Here is a 24912-nt window from a genome sequence, read left to right on the forward strand (position 1 = left end):
GCAAGTCTCGAAATTCTGACATATTTTCTCAGAATTGTGAGATATAAACTCACAATTGCGAGTTATCAGGCAAATTACTAAATCAAAATTAATCAAAATACTTTATATATCACATTTGTGAATTTATAACATGCAATTGTGACTTTATATCACACAATTCTGACTTTATATATCACAATTCTGACTTTATATCTCACAATTCTGACTTTATATCTCGCAATTCTGACTTTATATCACGCAATTCTGACTTTATATCTTGCAATTCTGACTTTATATCTCACAATTCTGACTTTATATCTTGCAATTCTGATTTTATATCTTACAATTGTGACTTTATATCTCGCAATTCTGACTTTATATCTCGCAATTCTGACTATCTCACAATTCTGACTTTATATGTCACAATTCTGACTTTGTATCTCACAATTCTGACTATCTCACAATTCTGACTTTATATCTCACAATTCTGACGTTATATCTCGAAATTCTGACTTTATATCTTGCAATTCTGACTTTATATCTCGAAATTCTGACTTTATATCTCACAATTCTGACGTTATATCTCGAAATTCTGACTTTATATCTTGAAATTCTGACTTTATATCTCGAAATTCTGACTTTATATCTCGCAATTCTGACTTTATATCTCGACATTCTGTCTATATCTCACAATTCTGACTTTATCTTGCAATTCTGACTTTATATCTTGCAATTCTGACTTTATATCTTGCAATTCTGACTTTATATCTCGAAATTCTGACTTTATATCTCGCAATTTTGACTTTATATCTCGCAATTCTGACTTTACATCTCGAAATTCTGACTTTATATATCACAATTTTGACTTTATATGTCACAATTCTGACTTTATATCTCACAATTTTGACTTTATATCTCACAATTCTGACTTTATATATCACAATTTTGACTTTATATCTCACAATTCTGACTTTACATATCACAATTGTGACTTTATATCTCTAAATTGCGGCTTTATATCTCACAATTGAAACAAGCTTCCATAAATATGTCTCAAAAAGTAATGTCTTGATGTAAACAGTATACTGTATAGGCAGTTGTCTCGGCAATGTTACAGAACATATTAAACAAGTTATTTAAAGCACTATTTCATCCAAATAAAGTGTAGCTGTGATACTGACACAATCAATGTGAATCAATTTCAATGCGACAAATGTTTTGAACCCATTGTGAAATCCGTGTGAGGAAATATTTTGCTCTCACGCAACAAACATTAAAAGTGAGTGACCACACTTTCTTAATGGACTATAAAAAAAAAATGTGCAGCTGAATTTACAGCAGACTAGAATTTAAGACCCAGCCCCAGAGAGTTAGCAGCTAGCAGAGCTACTACAGTATGTGCTCGATACACTTACTGATAAAGACGAGAGACCGCTCCGTTTATACACTGAGCCATACAACATTAATCTGTTGTATCACTAACATCACCCAAGGATATGAATGCAGAATGCCAAAAGAAATCTCAGAAAGTCTTTGATTGTTGGGCCTCGATGAGACATTCTTTTCATCTCCAATGAGAAGTATTCAACTGAGTTTATTCAATTAGGGCTCAATGCTTGGTGGACTGAATCCTATAGTTGTTTATAGCCTGGTGAATAGAGGGGACAGCTCAGCCTTGGGCGGCATATCGTTCCTTTTGTGTTGAAAATTGGAGATGTGTCTCGCATGGATATAGGAGATGGCATGGCATGGATAAAGCCTGATGCTGCGTTCCAGGCCGGTTTTTAAGCACGTAACTTTAAACCACGATTCACGACTTCGTAGCATTCCAGGCCAGTCACGCCAAACTACCTCAGTGCAATATACACTCACCTAAAGGATTATTAGGAACACCTGTTCAATTTCTCATTGATGCAATTATCTAATCAACCAAGCATGGCAGGGGTCTAACCCTAACCCTAACCCTAACCCTGACGGGTTGGAAAGGTTGGAGGTTGGAAAAACACGGGTTACGGGTTGCCTGGAACCGGCATAAGGTCTGCTTTTGATATATGCTTGATGTCATCACACATGTCATGCATTGCAGTTAGTCAGTTTTCATTCGTTTTTTCTTGTCATTTTAAGTTTAAAATGGTCAAACGGTGTGTATGGGGTACATTGAGCTCCGACACTAGGTTCCCGAGAGGCTGGGCGACGGTGTGTGTTGTTTTTTTTACATTTTCCCAAACATCTCAACCGAGATACGTGTCTGCTCTGGATAAAGTTATACGGTAGACGGCAACACCAACAAAACGTGGATAAATTAAACAAGGATGTCTACATCTGATCTAAGTTAAGTCAACAACGTACTTGAATGTTATCTTTAAAATAACGTAACGTTAGGCTAACATTAGAAAACGTTAACGTTAGCTTCTAGCTGCGTTGTACATCATGTCACTTAGCTTCATTAACGTATCTGTAAATGTTAGCAATGTTGTGCTGAATGATTGATGTAAATACTGTAGCACCAAACGGTGAAGGCAACGATATGCGGTTTCTGTGACCTGTACATTTCTGCCTGGAACTGAAGCTTTTCATCGACCTTTTCAACAATAAAATTATTAATATAACCCTCCAATGCATAGTTAAAGCCCTTTAGGTGACTCCAGATGATATATAATCTTTCTGTCTCCAAAAATCACCAATTGCCTCCTGTGAAACGTCTCCTACCGTGACGATGTCCCCGAGTGTTGGATGTGTGTCCGAGTGTGTGGAGGGGGCGTGGCTTAGCCACAGGTCAATTTATTTCCCATTATTGTTATCAACTGTATATAAGTTTGCAATTGAAATCCTTCTATTGTATAGGCTGCTTAAACTGCACATTTCAGTACAAATAAAAGATGTAGTGGATTGAAACGTGTATTAAAGACCTTGACTCTGTGTGTTGTGTTGCGATGGAGGATATAATGTTTCGTGTTTGTGTTTCATCCCGTCGCAGGGATTTCAGTGGCTTTAGTAGTTATGAACACCTGAGCTCAATCCCACAGGGGGGAAAGTGGTCGATATGTCTTTACAGGCCACTGTGTAAAACAAGAGGTGTTGAGATGCAGTCAACCTTTTGTTTTAAGGGGTCACGACATGTTGGGGCTGCAAGCCGTGCTAGTCTGACATATAAAAGCTTTAGGATATTTACAGACTGAATCTGTAAAAAAAAAAAAAAAAAAAAAAAATGGATGGAAATAATGATGCAATGATGTTGATTTAAGACAAAAGAACTCTTTATTTAATGGAAAATAATGTAAAATTCAATAAACAAAGAATACAAAATTACATTAAATCCATTTGTTCTGCTTACCGTGCCCTCATATGTCAAACGATAAATGTTTGAGCTGAATTTCATTGGGTGAACCTGTGTGTGTTTGAATTAGTTTAGGGATTATTGTGTCTGCCGGTAAATGATGTATCAGTGGCGGCGAGCAGGCTTCTGGATTTCACCGATTACACGCCGGAGCAGCAATCTGTGCGTCAAGGTTACAGATAAGGATTAAACACGTAACCGGCGCAATAACGCTGCATGAATGCAGGCCTAACGCACGCCCCGCGAATCATGCGTGACCGGCAGCGCTGCGGGCAGAGACACGAGCACGCTTGATGGAAATGTTGATATCAGATCACAGCTTCACTCCACGCACATGTGCTTCGCCATACCTGACGTGGAACAAAATGCCAAATGCGTGTTGTTGAGCACACGGGAGATGCACATTAATTAGGTCATTGCAAACTGTGGTACGCTAATTGCAGCATTGTGATTCTTAATTGCGGAATTGTTGGAATCTGTTTAGGAGGCTAATGCCCGAGACAGCTGGTATGCACCCATTTTTTTTTCTTCTTAATTTTCATCCTTTATTTTTGGATTTCGTCCTCTGGGATAGCGTCCAAACGCACAGTATGAGTCCTCCTCGCCATGTTTTCCGAAATTATATGTGCTGTGTGAGTGTGTGTGTGCGTGTTTAGAGAGAAAGAATATTCAATTTTCTGTGTATGCCTGTGTGTGGGTTCATTTTGAGTGCACCTATGCCTGTGTGTGTATCTGAGGTTATTTTAACCCCATTTTAATAATTCATGCACGCAACTCCCTGTGGTTATTACATATAATTAGATTTATAAGGAAAATCATGGCAATGTTCCATTTTTTTTTTCTCCTAATGTTACAGTAAATGCAGAACTGATTTGACATTTGTTTCGCTTGGTAAAAAAGAAAGAAAACAAATTAGGTGTTTTAAGTAAATGACTTCTTTTTCAGTTGAACTGTTCTTTTATTTCTACCTGGGATGGTTATTGCGACTGCACGGATATATTTTTAGCTGATCAATGGGAATTGAAATTCCCTGGAGAAGTTGCCCAAATTTAGCAAGAGGCCGCTGATCTCGGTCGATTCTTGTTTGGCGTTAAAAAGCCCTCCCAGTGCGACAATATGCCTCTCTTTTTTCTTTATAGATTGTTCTTTGTTTGAACTCTCGCTTTTTCAGATATTCGTTTTATCATTGACATCTCCCATTGAGACTGTTTTAAAATAGCTCGCCATCAATTTGTTTACTTCAAGTCTTGCTATATGAGATGCCTTTCATTTAGACTGAAATTAGAGAAGAAATGTCATAGAACTCCTAATTAATGCAGAATGTTGTCTTGAACAATTAAAGTAGTTGACAAAAACTGTATTTAAAGGGATACTCCACTTTTTTTTGGGAAACAGTCGAGTTTTACCGTTTGCAAATTCATTCAGCCGATTTTCGGATATTTAGAAGAATATCAGTAACCAGACAGTTTCTGGTCTCATTGACCAGAAACCAGAAACGAAAACGGTAAAACTCGACTGTTTAACACTGGGGGAGTTGTAAAATGAGCCTATTTCCAAAAAAAAAAAAAAAAAAAAAAAGTGGAGTATCCCTTTAATATACTGTAATGTAGGATTAGCATATTAGTTTTCTAGGGTAACCTTAACTTATTGGGCAAATTACATTGTCTGAACCTATTCATTCATTAAAAATATATATATATATATATATATATATATATATATATACTATGACTTGAGATGTTAGGATGCAAATGTACCCTAACATTGTTTCACAAAGTTAAAAACAAACAAAACGACAACAACACATATTTTTAGAATGCATTTTACAAGAAAATACTTCTCATGTTTAATTCAATGTGTTAATTGGAGTTTCTTTGTAATTATTTGTGAAATTTACTAGCAAATTGTTTTAAAGTAAATCCCACATCAAATTTTTTTCAGTGTGATGCAAAAAAAAAAAAAAAAAACCCCGAAAAAGGCAATGTACAGAACATTTTATGTATATTTATGTTATTATATATTATTGTTATTTTACCTAAACTGCTTCACTTCCTAATTGGTCAAACTTTTAACGTCAAATCCAAGTCATGTGGTGCGACCAACACACAGAAACATTCAGAAACAACAACAACATACAGCAGGAAATGACATCATAGTGATGATCCCTACAAACCCTCATGACTGTCAATGTCTTCAATAAAATATCAGATAATTTGACATTTTTATGACATTTTCCTTTTTCAGGTCGTAAAATTTCCTTTGGTGCAACCCAAATTGGAAAATGTATAATTTGTGTTGAAAGTGAAATATTACTCTATAGGCCTATTTGACATTTAACTGGAACCTTTCTTGAGTTTCAAAACCTTATGAAATCAAAGAGCCTACCAAATGTGTTTTACAATGTGTTTCCTTGTTTGTCGTTGACTGTGTGAAACTCTGTCTTCCAGACCTCGCTGATCCGCTATGGCCACGTTGCGCTTCGGACAGCACATCATAAAGTCCTCCGCTGTGTTTCTGAAGACGGAGTTGTCCTTCGCACTCGTCAACCGAAAGCCGGTCGTGCCTGGCCGTATCCTTTCCGGGTTTACCGTAATGACCGGGGTATTACACTGAGGTACAGCAAGGTAGGATTTTCTGTCTGTCGTCTGTGTTCACTGTGGTTTACTCAGTTCTGTTTGGTCTGACCTTAGCATTAGGCCAGATCAACGGATGTTTGTGAGTCAACCTTTGGGAAGAAAGCTTTTGGATTGGCTAAAAGTTTTGGAATTTACTGCCTTTTCCACTTTGAACTGTTATGAACTTCGGGCTTTCATAGTGGGTAGTTCAAAGAAGTTCCCTCAGGAACATTTTCCTGGTTGCATTCGCTCCACTAGTATGGCGTAGGGGAGCGCGGGGCACAACCTAACACGGGGTTAAATATAACACAGAATTTTTATATAGTTAGTCAGGATCAAGCCGGTTGTGTTTCCGCTCTTTTTCTCTTGCTGACAGAAGACGGGCTCCCGCGAATTTGCGGAAAGTTTTGATTATATTTCGTGAAGATACTGGACAAAGAGTGTTTTGACACCATGAAAGTACATTTTTTTTACATCATAGGATTTTTTCGGTTTCTGAGTTGGGTGTATATGTAACTTTATATTGCCTTAATCACTGTCTTGTTGGGTCAAACACTGCACCGTTTTGAAACATGTCAGCAATTCTTGTTAGCAAGGCCTAAAATATGTAATACACAGCGGGGTTAGTTGTAGCGCAGTGTTACAAACAAGCCGCCAAGTGTACAATGATAATCAAATGAAAACGGAGCCACACAACTTTTCAGGTTTGAGTATTTATTTATAAATTTAACTTTGTTGGACTTTCACAAACAATGTTGGAATTTGAAATTGAGTTTACTATGCATTGATCACTTGTTTATTTATTAAAAATATGGCCTGTTTTTAATGCAATCAACCCTTTAAATTTTTATTTTAAGCTCATTTGTATTATTATTACTGTTATTAATATTACACACATCTAATTCAATTGCAATTACGATATTTTATGATTTTATTTATTATTATTTATTGAATGTGCTGCCCTTTTCTATGTCTCTAGCGATTATATTGATCCATAATAAATGATGATGTCCAGTGAATGGCCCTAAAATATTGTTACGGAAGCAGACTCAGGAGAGAATTATATATATATATATATGTTGGGCTGTCAAACGATTAATCGCGATTAATTGCATACAGAATAAAAGTTTGTGTTTACATTATAAACAATGTGTTTATCCATACATATGTTGGTGCACTGTGTATAATTATTTTATATATATAAATACACACACATGCATGTATATACTGTATTTAGATTTATATATAATTTATATTATATATAAATATCAATATTTTATATATTAATATTTTTTTTATATATTATTATATTATTTTATATATTCTGTAAACACAAACTTTTATTTTGGATGCGATTAATCGTGATTAATCATTTGACAACCCTAATATATATATATATATATATATAGTTATGAAATATAATAATATATACACATATATTAGAAAATGTTGTTAGATGTGATCAATGTATCTACACACACACAGTTATGTTAGATAAAAAAATCGAATTAATCATGCCCCCAATAATGCATTTGTAAACATATTTTCATGTGTTTGCATAAAACAAAATGAAGAATACATTGACTTCTAAAGACACTTTTTGCAATATCCAGTCGATGATTTACTTTGCCGCAATAATGGAATATGTTTGATTTAATACATTTGGCAGATTATTTTTAATATGGAACTAATTGCTGTAAATTAATTGGCATATTATGTAATTCATTTGACGATATATATATATATTATTCAGTTGAAAGCATACATTGATCCCTTTGATATTCCAGTTTTGCGCGCCTCTTTAGATGTTGCGGACACAAGCTGTCCTCGTTTCTGAAGCTGACTCCGACGCACGCGACATGAAAAGCAGAATGCCTTGAATCATCATCAGATGCTCCTTAATACATTCTCCTCTTTTTTTTGTTTTGCTTTGCTTAAAAAGAAAGCGGATACTTTTTTTTGTCTATTAATCTTAGTGCTCAACGTGCAAATGCAAACCTTGCATACATTTGCATGATTTCCATTGCTGATTTGTTTGAATAATGTCCTTTATTCTCTTTTCGAAAAGCAATAAGTCCTAGGCTTTGCGGCAGAATATCTTCAAGTCTTACATAAGACGCTATGTTCAGATTAACTTTTGATGGAAAGCCATTTTTCACAGCATTATAGGCCAGTGCAGCACAAACCTAGATCCGACACGAAGCAGCAGTGTTTGGAGGGCATAAGCAATACATTAGCATTATTTAATTGTTACTGTCGCAGTCCAAGCGGCGTGAAACATTACGGTTAAGTTCCCATAATGTTTAATCAGGATTACAACAATCGTATGTTTATCAGTGGAATTTGTAATGTTTTGCTTCATTATTAATATTCCTGCATTCCCAAATTTAGTGCTACTACACATATAATGATGTGACAAGTGTGTTCCAGGTTAAATACAAGTTCAGCTCAATCAACAGTATTTGTGGCATGATGATGAACAATTAAGTCAATGGAAATGCATGATATTTCCCTCATTGATATAAAATTAATTAATAAATACATAAAAATGGTAAGGCAGTTGCAATAGAAGTAAATTAAGTTAAATCTGATTTAAAAAACCCCATTGGAAACACTTTACTTGAAGGGGTGTGTATAAGACATGACACCGCATGGCATGACATATGTATTGAATATGAAATATGACAACTGTCGTTAAGTGTCTTTCCCTTAATAATGACATTTTGAATGCAAATATGACATTGTTTAAGATGTCTTTGTTATGACACCTTGACATAAACCAATACATCATAACCTGTCAATGTCGACAGCCCTGTATATTATTCTATTACTTTAAAGGGGACATATAATGCAAAATCCACTTTTTTAGCCCTTAAATGCATTTTGTTGTATATTTGGAGTGTTTATAAGTACAGAAAAGATGAAATTATTCTCTTCAGGTGGTTTGTTTATACCTTTATATTCTGTTTTGGTCATATTTTTCAACCTGTTCAGATTATGACATTCTATGACGTTTTTTGAACTATCACGTCATCGTATTTGCAGAGGAACTGACAAATAAGGACATTGACTACCGGTCCAACACTTCCAGCAATCCGCCATTATTATTTCTCGCTCCGATTTTGTAGTCCGAGCTCAATGATGCAGAAGTTACGAGAGGGCAAGTCAAAATGTTCGGTTGTTGGATGTAGTTACCTGAAGCACTTCAAGGATTCCCACTTCAACAACCTCCGCCAGTAACGTTATACAGAAGGGTTTGCCGATCGACTTCGTCTGAATGAGGGGTAAATTCCTTCTGGCCCGTCAAAGTCCAGACCTCAACCCCATGGAGAACATTTGGGCCGAGGTGGAAAATAAACTGGACAGATCGATTGTACATTCAAAGAAAAGTCACAAATATTTTATCACTTAAAACTTTATTTCAACATACGAGACATGTTCATTTTGTATTGTATGTTATTTATTCCATATCTAGATTATATGAAATAGTATTATGATGTAAAGACAACATACACGTGCATAAGTTCGTGTCTGGACGTGAGAGAGAAAAAAAAAATCACAGGACAGGTTAATAACTTTTGGAGGCTGGCTCTATTTATCATCAAAACAAAAATAAATGACAGATTAGGTGGATGAGGGCGAGGGTGATCCTCGCTCCGATGCGGGAAACAGGTCATCAAACTGGGCGCGGGACAGGCGGAAGACAGTGGCCGTCATCCAGCGCAGCTCCTGGAGCGAGTAAACGGTGAAACTCGTCAAACGGTTCGCCTCCGAAGGGTCCGGTGGACACAAATACGGCGACGATGATCCCCACACCGCTGTTCTGCTCTCCAGACCAAACACAGAGCGGTGACTCTCTCCATGAATGCTCGGTCGACATAAAAAAGATGGCCGCCAACGGGTTTCGATTCTGACGCGTGTAAATTTCGCTTCAAACTTTTGTTTTTACGCATGTCAGTTTCACTCTTGGCGCACAAATTAACACAGTGGTCAAGCGTCAAACTAGACGCGGTAGAAGTGAATTTGACATGCTATCCGCGTCCGGTGTGAACGTAGTATAAGGGAGAAAACAGTAGGTTTCAGAACAAATGCCCCAAACGAGTCCATGTGTCCATTATAGTTTCACATCATTGTTTGGTTGTTTTACTCTTAAAAACTGACAAATGTGCGTCCCCATTCTTAAACTCTTGATCATTTGCTACACTGTACCATAGGCATACATGTACACTCTAAAAAATGCTGGGTTGTATTAACCCAACTTTGGGTCAAATATGGACTAACCCAGCCATTGGGTTAAATTTTTACATTACATTTTTAACCCAACATTTCGGGTTTGTCCATATTTGACCCAAAATTGGGTTAAAACAACCCAGCATTTTTTAGAGTGTACCAGTACACCAGTTCTAACTTTGAGCCCTTTCTAAGAAATCATTATCGATATATATTATTATTATTATTATTATTATAGTAGGCTATTTATTTATGTGTTTGTTCATTATTGAACCCTTTGATTTTCTGATCATTTGCCGATTGATATGATCATTCGTGAGTCGTGGTGAATGCGGTACAGAAGGAAGTTGTTGCTGTTTTCTCGGCTCTCTAAACCTGTCGGTGGGCTTTGCAGGTTTTGTCTCGTATCAAAGCTCTTCACTTTGTACATGTATAAGTTCAGAAGAGCTTGGAGAGGTAGACAGCGCTTGGCAAAGATCTTAAAGCTCCCCGGCAGCTCTTGAACATCAGTATGACACCTGAAACACAGCTCTTTGTGTGGGGAGCGGGTCCCTGGGGCGACGCTGGGAAATCCCGGAGGCTTTGGCTGGTGTGATTTAAGTTAGTCCACATCCCGACACACAACCACATGAAAGGCATGAGCTAGTCTGTCTGGTTCTCCTCCTCCACACACACTTATCTTCTGTTTCCAAACTTTTGTTCAACAATATTTCTGTCTTGTTTTATCTCAAGTGGGGTTTGATATGGCAGCGTGATTTTCTTTCTGTAGTCCAATTTCCATATAGCATATCATTGACAAAACACAGAAAAATGCTCTGGACGTATCTATACAGAACCGTGATTGAGCTACGGGTCACTTTACATGCAATCAGAATCCTTGGCCAGAATATGTCTGGTTGTGCGAGACCCCAGCAGTGGTTGAGTCATTTTAATTAATTATTTTTGTAATGTCAGACTTAAACACCTGGCTCAACCAATCTTCCATTAGCTTTTTAATAGTGTTTATTTAAGCTCTTGGCAGATGCTGGAACCTCTGGGTACATTAACATGATAAATAGACACTTATTGTCATTGGAATCAAACTTGACTACAATTAAGAAGCTGCGTTCACGAGCACCGACGTGAATTATGTGCGCAAGGAGGAGTTTAGGGAGACTGTGTTCAGGCTGCTTGAGAAATGAGGAGATGTGCAATGTATATTATGAAAAAAATATAGTGTTTTTGACCTTGGATGCATGTAAATCTATTGTAGGAGACTCCTATACCTTTAAAATATCATAATAGGGTCACTTTATGACCTCGACTTCTGCTGGCATTATGGGCGATTCTGTTTGTCGTGGATTTTACTTTTTAAGTTTTTAATGTCATTTTTCAATCCTTATGTGACTCACGACTAGACTGATATTTTAAAAAAATATCACACATCTGATTTAAATTCATATATTTACATATATATATAATGCTATAAATACATATATATATAATGTGTTTAGATAAATATAACTTTTTCTTTGTATTCATTTGAAAACTAAGGAAATCTTACTCACCAAAGCTGCAGTTATTTGATCAAAAAACAGTACATATAAACAGTATATATAAATGGATAATATTTAGGTGACTATATTTAAGTTTAAAATGGCAAATAGTTTAATTATTAATATACTTCCTTTTTTGGTACTTAAATCTCTGAACCATGATTTATACAACTTACTGCTGAAAAAAAATTATTATTTATTACAGTAGTATACAGGAAATCTTACCAAAGCTGCATTTATTTGATCAAAAAACAGTAAAAACAGTTAAAAAACAGTAATATTTTTAATTTCATTTTTAACCCAACATTTTGGTTTGTCCATATTCGACCCAAATTTGGGTTGAAATAACCCATCATTTTTTAGAGTGTACAATAAGTATCTTTATGAGAATTTTTGTCTTCTATAATAGAATATTTAGGTGACGATATTTAAGTTTTAAATGGCAAATATAGTTTAATTATTAATATGCTTCCTTATTTAGTACTTAAATCTCTGAACCATGATTAATACAAAGTACATGCATGCATACAGAGTGATTTATACAATTTACTGCTGAAAAAAAAAAATATTTATTACAGTATTATACAGGAAATCTTACTCACCAAACCTGAATTTATTTGATCAAAAACAGTAAAAACCGTTAAAAAACAGTAATATTTTTAATTTCATTTTTAACCCAACATTTTGGTTTGTCCATATTCGACCCAAATTTGGGTTGAAATAACCCAGCATTTTTTAGAGTGTACAATAAGTATTTTTATGAGAATTTTTTTCTTCTATAATGTAATAATTAGGTGACAATATTTAAGTTTAAAATGGCAAATATAGTTTAATTATTAATATACTTCCTTATTTAGTACTTAAATCTATGAACCATGATTAATACACAGTACATGCACAAACATAGTGATTTATACAATTTACTATTATTTATTAGAGTATTATACAGGAAATCTTACTCACCAAAGCTGCATTTATTTGACCAAAAAACAGTAAAAACAGTAATATTTTCTGTACCCTTTTCTGTCTTTTCAAAAATGTATTTTCTTTCTGTAATGGCAAAGTAGAATTTCTCAGCATTCGATTTTCTAGTCTAAGCCCAGACTTTTTGAGTGATACTGTATGGATATTGATTCTGATACTTATCATGATTTGATACTGAGCGATAATTCCAACAGAAGCAATTAGCTTCATAATTTCATTCCAAACTTAAAATGATTGCGAAAGCAACTCTAAAGCGAATAAACCACTAACAGTCATCAAATCAATTGCCTAATGAACTATAAGCCAGGCAAGTTGGCCTTAATGGGCTTGCTGACACACTGGTGTATTTCACTTTTAATCAAAGGTAAAGATCACTCTCTTGGTAATTCGCTGATTGCAGTTTTGTTGATCTTATAAAGGCTTTATTTATTTATTTTTACTCATTCCCTGTATTGTCACTCATTATGTTTATATTATGCTAATATTGCCTTGTCCCAGTTGATGTCCCTCTGGAAAAAACAGTGCTGTATCCCTCATTATCCGGCAGACTCAATCTCGTCACCTGCCAAAGAACGCTGCTTTATGTAAATATTTGCTGAACATGAGAACATAAACATCAACACAAAGTGGATTAGTATGATAATGACAATTTTGCCAGCTCAGCAAAACCCAGTTGTCGGTTCTGAGCTGCATTAGTGTGTGTGTTTATGGGGTGATGCTGTAGTGTAGGCGAGAATGGGGTAAGCTGTGTCACTCTCTTGATCTAGGCTCCTTCTATATATAATATGTGTCATGTGACACTATATTTACCTCATACTGTATATACAGGCCCCTATGATTGTAGAAGGCATTTGTTTTACGTCATTTATTTCTCCACCTAGTTTTTGTTTTGTCATATTGCAGGCAAATTTAATTTAAAAAAAACAATTTAAAAGTAGATTTATCTAGGTTATTGTTGTTGTTATTAACGTTCTAAATATGTATATTATACAAATATAAGAAGCATTTTAACAAGAGTTTTTTTTTAATTAAATAAATATATGTAATTAATAAATGCAAGTTAAAAATATTTTTCAAGAGTTAAAGCGATAAAGCGTCCCGTCTTCTCAGAGCTGCTGTAAAATATTAATTATTCTAAACGAGAGTTTGCTAATATTGGCAGATGTGAAGGTCGAACTGGCATCTCATGGCGTTTCATATCATACATTTCACCGCAGGTTCGCAAGCGACATCATTGGAATAAAATGAGCCGGGCTATGAATTCTGAGAAACTTTATGAAGCAGAACACTCACAAGTCGCATCAGTTGATTAATCGTCTCTCTGCTGAATGAATTAGGCTGCACAATACTCTCAAGATGATGAGATGATGCCAACAGATCCGCTAATCCTATTAAAATTCATAATTAGCAATATTCTTGCGAGTCTCCCAAGGTAGTAAATGAAAGAGATAATGAATAAAATAAACAGAAGATGTGAAAGTGATGCTAGAACAATACAGGGCATTATCATCAAATCTGCAGTGCATCTTCAGACTCCTGCTGAGGGATTAAGGCTTTATTGAAGCGCTGGTTGGTCTACAGCTGTAGCCTGTCGGGGTCCCGGGACCGCTCCAGTCAATCATGGGCTTCTGTTTCCTTTGTGTTTATAAGAGATCGACCCCAAACGCAGCATCAGAGACGAGCAATGACGTCGTCTTTCTCCACTCTCCCGACAGTGTGCCGTTGACGTGCGGTGAAGATCCTCGCATATCATTCGATTTCTTTTCTCACCTTCTCGTTCTACATATGGATATTCCATCTGTTACACGGTTAGAAATGCACGCCTCGATCATGGCACGCTCGCAGTGTTACATTGCATGTTTTCTTTAGCTTTGAGTATTCATCAAGCAAAATGAAGTCCAAAAGACGTCTTTTCAGCGTATTTGTCAAAAAAGACGTCCACTGAGGAACCAGAATAAACGTTTTTATGACGACTTTTTTGACGTGTTCTGCACGTCTGATATAGACGTTCATCTACACTCTCAGAAAAAAAAGGTACAAAAGCTGTCTCTGGGGCTGTAACTTTTCAAAAGGTACACTTTTGTCCATTTTAGGTGCTAATATGTACATTTGAGGTGCTAATATGTACATTTTATGTGATAATATGTACATTTCATTAGCTAATATGTACATTTTAGGTGTTAATATGAACATTTTAGGTGATAATATGAACATTTTAGGTGCTAATATGTTAATTTCATGAGCTAATATGTCCATTTTAGGTGTTAATATGTACATTTTAGGTGGTAATAGGCCCTATGTACATTTTAGGTGATAATATGAACATTTTAGGTGCTAATATGTTCATTTCATAAGCTAATATGTCCATTTTAGGTGTTAATATGTACATTTTAGTTGATAATATGAACGTTTTAGGTGCTAATATGTACATTTTAGGTGCTAATATGTTCATTTCATGAGCTAATATGTCCATTTTAGGTGTTAATATGTACATTTTAGGTGATAATATGTACATTTTAGGTGATAATATGAACGTTTTAGGTGCTAATATGTACATTTTAGGTGCTAATATGTCCATTTCATGAGCTAATATGTACATTTCAGGTGCTAATATTATATTATTTTTAAAGAAATATTGTAAAAACATTAATATAGTAACTGTAGAAATGTATCTATTAAAAAATGTAATTTGATTCCTGTGATGCAAAGCTAAATCTGCATCCAGGTCACATGATCCTTACAACATCATTCTAATTGCTCTAGAAACATTTCTTATAAATGATCGAACACAGCAAACATGAAAAACAACAACATTTGTTTGACATTGATCAGTTGAATGCTTCCATTTCTTTAAAAAAAAAATCGTCCTCACCCCAAACCTAGCGTGAACAATTGCGACGGCGTGCATGTAGAAATTAACATTAACCCAGAAAAATAAAAACATATAAATGTATTAAGTTTTTTTTTCTGTAATAGTTATTGCATTAATCTTACTGTAAAAAAAAATGGTTAAAAAAAATCACATTTTCCAATTTTTCTCTGTATGTGGTAAAGTAACATACATTTTTTTTTTTAAAACAAGTAAAATATTTCATATTTCTTACACTGCCTCAATGCTGTTGATCAAGTTCTCTTTTTTGTGTGTGTGTTAAACTAACACCTACATCTAGCCCTCCGCCAATCACCTCTGATGGATCGCTCCACTTCTGCTCGGCATAATATCTCTCCTTTTCACCCTCTTAAGCATCTGTGTGTTGGTGTTAGCTCTGCATGCCATACGGGCCCGTGATCACGCTCTGATGATGGGCCGTATAAGACAGACCCTCGGGCTGGATCCGCTCCACTCGCTTTGCTTCACCCAGATGCTTGTCTGTTGCTGCTCCGGGAAACCAGGTCACTGCATATTCAGAGCCGAGGAATCGACGTTTTCATCTTTTAGTGTTTATGTCCAAAGAAGACTCCACAGCAAGTGGGAGGCCAGAGCAGGCAGGAACCCCCGCCGGACCTCGGCACGACCCACTCACAGCAGACCGTCGGGGGGGAGGGCAGTCCCGGTCGAGGCCGTTGCTGCTGGAGATGTGGAAAGCAAAGTGAAATGGAGATATTCCAAGCAGATCCGTCCCACAGTGTCAAGGTTGCTTGTCCTTGCGTTTGATTTCGCTCCATGTGTGTTATGTTGAACGTCTCTTCTAACACAGTTACTGGTGGTGTTCGCTGAGGCAAGTATTGCTCACACTTTCCGTATGCTTGGTTTCCACACTTGTCCGACGTTTCTTCTTCATACATAATTGAATCCTCAAACCATGCGGTTCTTTCAGGACAGGTGTGCTACTACATTTCGTAGTGGTCAAACTTGTCATTTTTGGACAATAAAAGTGGACCAAAAAGACTAAATATAGAGAATAAAGGATGGACTCAAGCCGTATGGGAAAAAAGTGCTTGGGCCAGAAAGCAGCCACTTAGTTCAGACTGCAGGCAAATGTGGCCCAAATCTGATTTATTTGCTTATACTGTATGTGACTCTGTTTTTCTCATGACAGTGTAAACAGCACAAACCTGATTCTGATTTGAGCCACTTACATATGTGGTACTAAATCAGATACGGCCGGGTCTGATGGTTTCCAATGGGACCTCAGTCTAAACAGTCATATCGGAATTAATGCGACTTTTATGTCCCTCTAGATCGACATTCGTCACAATTCTGTGCTCATGGGAGTCACTTATTTATCTCGACAGTTGCGAAACATTATTTATCACATCAGATGTCTGTGAAGGATGTGTTAGAACTCATAAGTATTACAGTGACAGCTCTGTATACAAGCAAAACATGAAGGCTCTTATGTTCAAAAACTTGTTTTTTATATTGCTTGCAGTGTGAACTTAGCCTTAGAACTCCATAGCAACACCCTAGTAACCACCTTGAACACATTCGTACCCTCACAGCAAAGCCCTGGAAACCACCTAGAACACCTTAGCACCCTCATAGCAACGCCCTAGTAACCACCTTGATCACCTTAGCACCCTCATAGCGACACCCTAATAACCAACTAGAACACCTTAGCACCCTCATAGCAACGCCGTAGTAACCACCTTTATCACCTTAGTACCCTCATAGCAAAGCCCTAGTAACCACCTAGAACACCTTAGCACCCTCATAGCAACGCCCTGGTAACCACCTTGAACACCTTAACACCCTCACAGCAAAGCCCTGTAAACCACCTAGAACACCTTAGCACCCTCATAGCAACGCCCTAGTAACCACCTTGATCACCTTAGCACCCTCATAGCAACGCCCTGGAAACCACCTAGAACACTTTAGCACCCTCATAGCAATGCCCTAATAACCACCTTGAACAACTTAGCACCCTCATAGCAACGCCCTAGTAACCACCTTCATCACCTTAGAACCCTCATAGCAACGCCCTGGAAACCACCTAGAACACCTTAGCACCCTCATAGCAACGCCCTAGTAACCACCTTGATCACCTTAGCACCCTCATAGCAACACCCTGGAAACCACCTAGAACACCTTAGGCCCCTTATAGCAACGCCCTAGTAACCACCTTGATCACCTTAGCACCCTCATAGCAACACCCTGGATACCACCTAGAACACCTTAGGACCCTCATAGTAACGCCCTAGTAACCACCTTGATCACCTAAGAACCCTCATAGCAACGCCCTGGAAACCACCTAGAACACCTTAGCACCCTCATAGCAACACCCTAGTAACCACCTAGAACACCTCAGCACCCTCATAGCAACACCCTAGTAACCACCTAGAACACTTTAGCACCCTCATAGCAACGCCCTGGAAACCACCCAAAATACCCCTAACATTTTCTTCCAAAAAATATAATATTTTATGATATAATATACACTAGCAGTCAAATGTTTGTGGTCATTTTAAAGTAATTAATACTTTTATTCATCAACGATGCATTAAATATATTAAAAATGGCAGTAAATTCTGTTTATTTAAACTTTTAATTCATCAAAGAATCCTTAAAAAAATGTGTCCACAAAAGTACTCAGCAGCACACCTGTTTTCAACATTAGGACCCTCATAGTAACGCCCTAGTAACCACCTTGATCACCTAAGAACCCTCATAGCAACGCCCTGGAAACCACCTAGAACACCTTAGCACCCTCATAGCAACACCCTAGTAACCACCTAGAACACCTCAGCACCCTCATAGCAACACCCTAGTAACCACCTAGAACACTTTAGCACCCTCATAGCAACGCCCTGGAAACCACCCAAAATACCCCTAACATTTTCTTCCAAAAAATATAATATTTTATGATATAATATACACTAGCAGTCAAATGTTTGTGGTCATTTTAAAGTAATTAATACTTTTATTCATCAACGATGCATTAAATATATTAAAAATGGCAGTAAATTCTGTTTATTTAAACTTTTAATTCATCAAAGAATCCTTAAAAAAATGTGTCCACAAAAGTACTCAGCAGCACACCTGTTTTCAACATTGATAATAAGAACATAGACAATATAAAATACAAAAAAATATTATATAGTATTTTACTTTTTCCTCACTAAATTCTTTTTTTTTTTTGTCTTCATGGCTTCGGCAATAGATCATGAAACGCAGTATGAGTTCTTATATGTAGTATTATTTCTTATTTTCACTTAAATTAATGGATCACACAGTTTCAAAAGGATCTCAAAGCTTCATTAACGTCTAAAATAGTGCCTGTGAAAACAAAGGCATTCTCAGCACTTAGAAATCCGTCTCTTTGAATGGAAGTGTGAGCACAAAAGCAGAAAAAGCACAATCATTTCTCCCATTTACATTCTCTTACTGAGTCTGAATTGTTTAAGAAGCAACACCACATATCCAATTAAAAGTTTGTATTCATAGTGCTTTTCTTTGTGAGCTTCTTTGAAGATTTATATATTTCCATATATATGTACATGTCTGTGCGTGCGTGTGAAAGTTTCCTCACTAAATAATTCTTGTGTATATAAAATATATTTCTGTTTTTATTTTGTCATTTATGCATAAGTCTAAATTAGATTCTGAGCAACCTTAACTCTGTGTGAACCTGGAAAAATCCTTTAAATTCACCAGTAGAGTGATTTTCTATCTTAAAGCATTGGTTCTTGAATTATATCAAAGAAAGTACCGTTTCTCCAAGCCTGAGCTAAGACGGAGGGTTTTGTTTCCCAGGATTCTGACCTTGGACGTCTGCTTCAGTGAAGATAGCCACCCAATCCCCCTCTTTTAAGAAAACACCATTAATTGCCTTATTTTTGTATTCATTTAATTTTTTTAATTTCTCGCAGTCGGATGCCTTTTTTTTTGTAGGTCTAATGTGTTTGAGTAGACCATACTCTGGTTTTTAGTTAGCGTTTTCAGATCAAATATCACTTTTCCTAATTGCCATGGAGTTGAACTGAAGGATGTTTGAAAGACAACCGAAGCTTTTATAGAGGAGAACTGAAGGAGAACAGAACAACATTGTGTGTTTTTCCCTCCCTGCCTGTTTAGATTTTTCCAAAGGACATTGTGTCTGGGAGTCAGCCAGCAGTCTACACTGACTATAAAATATATGTGTGTGTGTGTGCGTTGTTATTGTGTTTGCTTGCCCGCCTTTCTCTCTGGCCATGTTTGTCTTTGTTTACTGCTCTGTTGGACCTTGGAGAGAACAGAAAAACTACAATTCTCTCGTGATTCTAGTGCTGGCCTGGTTTTTTTAGAGTCAAGCCACTGTTTCATAATTGAAAGTTCTCCACTGTCTGTTCTGTCCAGTGTGTCTGAGGACTTACCCACAATGCAACTGTAAGAAACCACACAACCTTTTCACGTTAATTAGATGACATTTAGAACACGTAATTACAACGCTAAACTCATCCAGGATACACTTCATCCTTCTGTTGTTTTTGTTGTTTTTAACCTTTTGATCGCATTGATTGTAGATGTCATGTAGTTCTGCGGATGCATTCTTGACTATTGGCAAGTCTTTTGCACTTCACAGTTTTTTTGTGGATGAGATTTTTGGGCTACTATCAGGATTTACTAAAGACACTGTAAACACAAATAATTGTAATTTTAACGGTAAAATACTGTAAAAATACTACAGTGCAAAGCTGTTAATTGGTTAACAATTGGCTGGTTAAAGTTTCCGTACTATATACAGCAAATAACTGTGATATAATTTTACTGTAAAATACCGTTAAATTTACAGTTTTTGAAAGTGAAAAACACAACATTCCTTGTATAATTTACAGTAAAAAACCGTAAATTGACATTCCCACAATTCCCTGCGTCACACTTCACAGTTGATGTATTTTTGTTGAAATAACTAATTTTCTTGTTTTTTTCTTCTAATCAGTTATGTACATTAGGGTTTTGTGTTACTTTTAATGTTGTTCAATTAATATTTATTGCATTTTTTAATTCCATGTGTGTTACCATGATGGTGTTTAATGTTTGTGTGTAGTATACTTTGTATAAGTATACACCTTCTAATGGAAGGCAACTTCTGATGAGCTATGATTGCATATGTACTGTAACTCTCATCACTACTGTAATGATTGATGGTTGTCAGTGTATTACATACAATGGTACAAAACAGAAATCAATTTTTCAAAGGGTTGGTATATCAACAGATTTCAGAAAATGAAATATAAATTTTAAGTTAAGTCTGTAAAACCATTTACGTTCCTACCGTATTTTTAACTGTAAAGTTCTGGCAATCACAGTTGCGGGTTTTTTACCGTAAAACGGTTTTAGTTTTTACTGTGCACGTAGTGAGAAATTACCAACGAAAAGGCTTGGACACAGTTATTTTTCTGATCATCTGAGGGGAGTAATTGAAACAAATCATGCAACCTGATTAACAAAGGTTTGTACTCGTCAATCTACTGCGCCATTATTTAACAGGCAAACAAAAAAGCATGTCTCCAAACATTTTTTGGTTTCGCTTGGCATGGCAGCGGTGCTGGCACCAAACATATCATTAGCAAATCATGTTATTTTTTTAATTGGCATTGACCCTACGTTAAATAGCTCTACTCTTTGTAAATTGGTAAGTCACTGCAGAACTTTCCGCTCCTGCCAGCGGGTTTATGGGATTGTGTTCTCACGTTAATTTGCCCTGTAAATCTGGCTGTAAATTTCCTAAACAAATCTCTGATTATCTTTCAGATTTGTTGCCCCAAACCACTCAATCCCGTGATAACTGCCGTTCGTCCTCAGGAGCACTCATTGCAGCAGGTTTATGATATACACCATAACACAACCATATGCAGCATCACTCCTGGAACCAGCCAGCAAATAAAATGGACAATTTAATTCATGTCTACAATAGCTCTGGCCATGCCATCTGAGGCTAGATGTCATTGACATTAAGAAGCCAACATTTCATAACTTTGAAAGATGGCATCTGAGCCTTTCAAAATAGAGTTACACATTACATGACCACTGTATCTGCAAAAACAAACAAACAAACAAACAAAAAAAATGTATTACAGGTCTCTCTACCGCTTTCTTCTTCAGTTTGAGCTGAGAAATCAACTCAGGTGCCTTTAAGCTGCTTACTTGCAAATATTTGACCTCGGCTGACAGTGAGTGATTACTGATAGCACAGGCATCGGCGGTGTACCAGCACACCATTAGCATGTCATTACGCATAATTACTCGGCGTGGCAGAGGGGAAGTGAACTGAGCTGTGCATTTAAGCAGAAATGAGCTTGTGTAACGACACACTCCTGTCAGTTAGGAGCGCTGGTGCTGCCCGTGTGTGTTATGGACTGTAGGTTGCCTGTTGACTGTGGTCATGCTATTACTTTGTCATCTGTGTGTGTGTGTACTTGTACAACTATCGTTGTGAGGACCGCTTTGAGTTTTAGACCAGCGGAATGAGGACATTTAGGCCAGTCCTCATTTTCTGAGAGCCTCAAGACTTGGTTTTAGGAATAAGCTTATAATTCTGTTTAGGGTAAGGGTTCGGGTTAGGGTGAGGAGCTAGAGATTGCATTGTGTCAATGTATGTCCTCACAAACATGGATGTGCGAGAGTGTGCGTGTTTGATTTGTCTGTGTTTAAAAGTGGGTGTGTATTTTGTATATTTAGAAGGCTAAAACTCCAACGATATCTTCCTAGACCTACCTAGAACTCCTTAGCACCCTCATAGGAAAGCCCAAGTAACCACCTAGAACACATTAGAATCCTCATAGCAACGCCCTAGTAACCACCTTGAACACTTTAGAACCCTCATAGCAACGCCCTAGTTACCACCAGAACACCTTAGCTCCCTCATAGCAACGCCCTAGTAACCACCTAGAACACCTTAGCACCCTCATAGCAATGCCCTAGTAACCACCTAGAACACCTTAGCACCCTCATAGCAACGCCCTGGAAACCATCTAGAACATCTTAGCACCCTCATAGCAACACCCTAGAAACCACCTAGAACACCTTAGCACCCTCATAGCAATGCCCTAGTAACCACCTAGAACACATTAGCACCATCATAGCAACGCCCTAGTAACCACCTAGAACACCTTAGCACCATCATAGGAAAGCCCTGGAAACCATGTAGAACACCTTAGCACCCTCATAGCAACGCCCTAGTAACCACCTAGAACTCCTTGGCACCCTCATAGCAACGCCCTTGTAACCACCTAGAATACCTTAGCACCTTCATAGCAACTCCCTAGTTACCACCTAGAACACCTTAGCACCTTCATAGCAACGCCCTAGTAACCACCTAGAACTCCTTAGCACCCTCATAGCAACGCCCTAGTAACCACCTAGAATACCTTAGCACCTTCATAGCAACTCCCTAGTAGGGATGGCTCGATACCACAATTTTGGCTTCGGTACGATACCAGAACCTAATACCTCGGTATCGATACTAAATCGATACCACAGTCTGAAAAAAAAAAGAGTCTAAATTTAAGTGAATTGAAACAATTTTATTAAACACTGCTTGAAACTCTCAACTACCATATATGCAAAGAAAAGTATCCCAAAAAAAAAAAAACGTATCAAAATTTTAAAAATAAAATTATGTGTAGGTAAAATTTTGATTTGGGAAAACCACTGATATTACACAATTAAAATAGGTTAATATAATAGATTAACATAATAGAATAATGAAATGACGGTAACCATTAGCTGTCATGCATCAACAGAGAATTATCAACATTTATTGCATTTATTCATCTTGGTTTGGTTACTGTTTGTGTTTGGGCTCATATTATGCATATAATGCATTGCAAAAAGTAATGTTATGATGCTAACCATATATTAGGATATTACATTTTTAGGTCATTTTATTACTGATTGATCTAGATTAATCAATGCTATATTGTTAGGCCAGGTTCCTTAATGAATGTTGACAAATGTAGCTTAATTGTAGGCTAATATTATTAATATTTATATTACTACCCTCTCTCTCTCTCTCTCTCTCTCTCTCTCTCTCTCTCTCTCTCTATCGCCACAGCCCCAGTAATGCCATTCATTTATCACTTTTATGCTTTATTAATTTAAATTAAATGAATATATTTGTTTGAAATAAATTGCAAAAATGAGATCATGAGACGTAAACTGAGATCATGAGACGTAAACTGAATTGGTATAGCGTGTCATGCAAGAAGATTTGAGCTTTCGTGTTTACCGTATCATATTTAATTGATAAGCTCTTAGGTATGTGCGCTGTTCGGTGTTCAATAAAAGTCTAAATTAAATCAGTTGAATGATGAACTCACCAGTCGATCTCTTGAACAAGTCAGGATGAGCAACTGACGAGCGCTTTGGCAGATTTGATGTGTTGCCTTCCATGGAAACACTTTATTGAAAGCAAAGTTTGCAGAGTGGTTCATTGAGGTCTGTGTCTACACTATTCTCATTACTTTAGTAGGCAAAGTAATGCCTTATTTCATTAATACTGCTCTCTCTATTTAATAATTTCGGGCGTGTAAAAACCCGAATGAGCTTTATTCCACCGTGTTCCTTCGTTTGCCAGTTTCGCGTGACTTGCGTCAGTTTCGGTAGCGCACTGCCGCCTAGTGGAGAACTTCGGAACAGCAGCTCATCAAATACCGAATTTAACAAAATGATGATATTGTACCGTTTTAAATTAATTATATACCGGTATTTTTGCAATACCGGTATACCGCGCATCCCTACTCCCTAGTTACCACCTAGAACACCTTGGCACCCTCATAGCAATGCCCTGGAAACCATAATTATGTTTATAATTATGTTTTAATTATGTTTAGGGTAAGGGTTCGGGTTAGGGTGAGGAACTAGAGATTGCGTTGTGTTCATGAATGTCCTCACAAACATGGATGTGCGAGAGTGTGTGTGTTTGTTTTATCTGTAAATGGCTTCATGGATGAGGTTCTGTGGTTAGAAGAGGGTATTTATTTTGTATATTTTTTTATTAATCATATTCACTCACTTTTTGAATTGGATTCCCGAGACTCCATCTAAAAAAGACAAGTATATTTTATGATTAATTAGAAGGCTAAAACTCCAACGATATCTTCCTACTGGGTAACATACAGTAGAATAATAGGATTTTTTTGTGCACAGTGTATTTATGAGTAAAGCAAAGCCTATTGATGTTTATGTTACCATGGTGTCCATGAAAGCTCACGCTCCAATCACACAATGCGCTCCATGTCAGTGTGCACACAGCTTGAAGACTGCTGTCACTATAGTTTCCATACGTGTCCGTCAATGCCTGCGTTATGT

General features: G+C 36.8%; 1 protein-coding gene across 3 annotated transcripts in view; it reads left to right on the forward strand.

Moving 5' to 3' along the window:
• The window catches only part of fhit (fragile histidine triad diadenosine triphosphatase), a 290918-nt gene that overhangs the window by 89734 nt on the left and 176272 nt on the right, over nt 1–24912 (forward strand). For all 3 annotated transcript variants that reach the window (XM_039656259.2, XM_089124977.1, XM_089124976.1), the window contains one exon: nt 5764–5885. In XM_039656259.2, the coding sequence (XP_039512193.1) occupies nt 5780–5885 (106 nt within the window). In that variant the 5' untranslated portion in view covers nt 5764–5779. The remainder of the gene's footprint in view (nt 1–5763; nt 5886–24912) is intronic.

Source organism: Pimephales promelas, chromosome 21 (assembly GCF_988280905.1).
Source record: "Pimephales promelas chromosome 21, fPimPro1.hap1.1, whole genome shotgun sequence".
Classification (NCBI taxonomy): domain Eukaryota; kingdom Metazoa; phylum Chordata; class Actinopteri; order Cypriniformes; family Leuciscidae; genus Pimephales; species Pimephales promelas.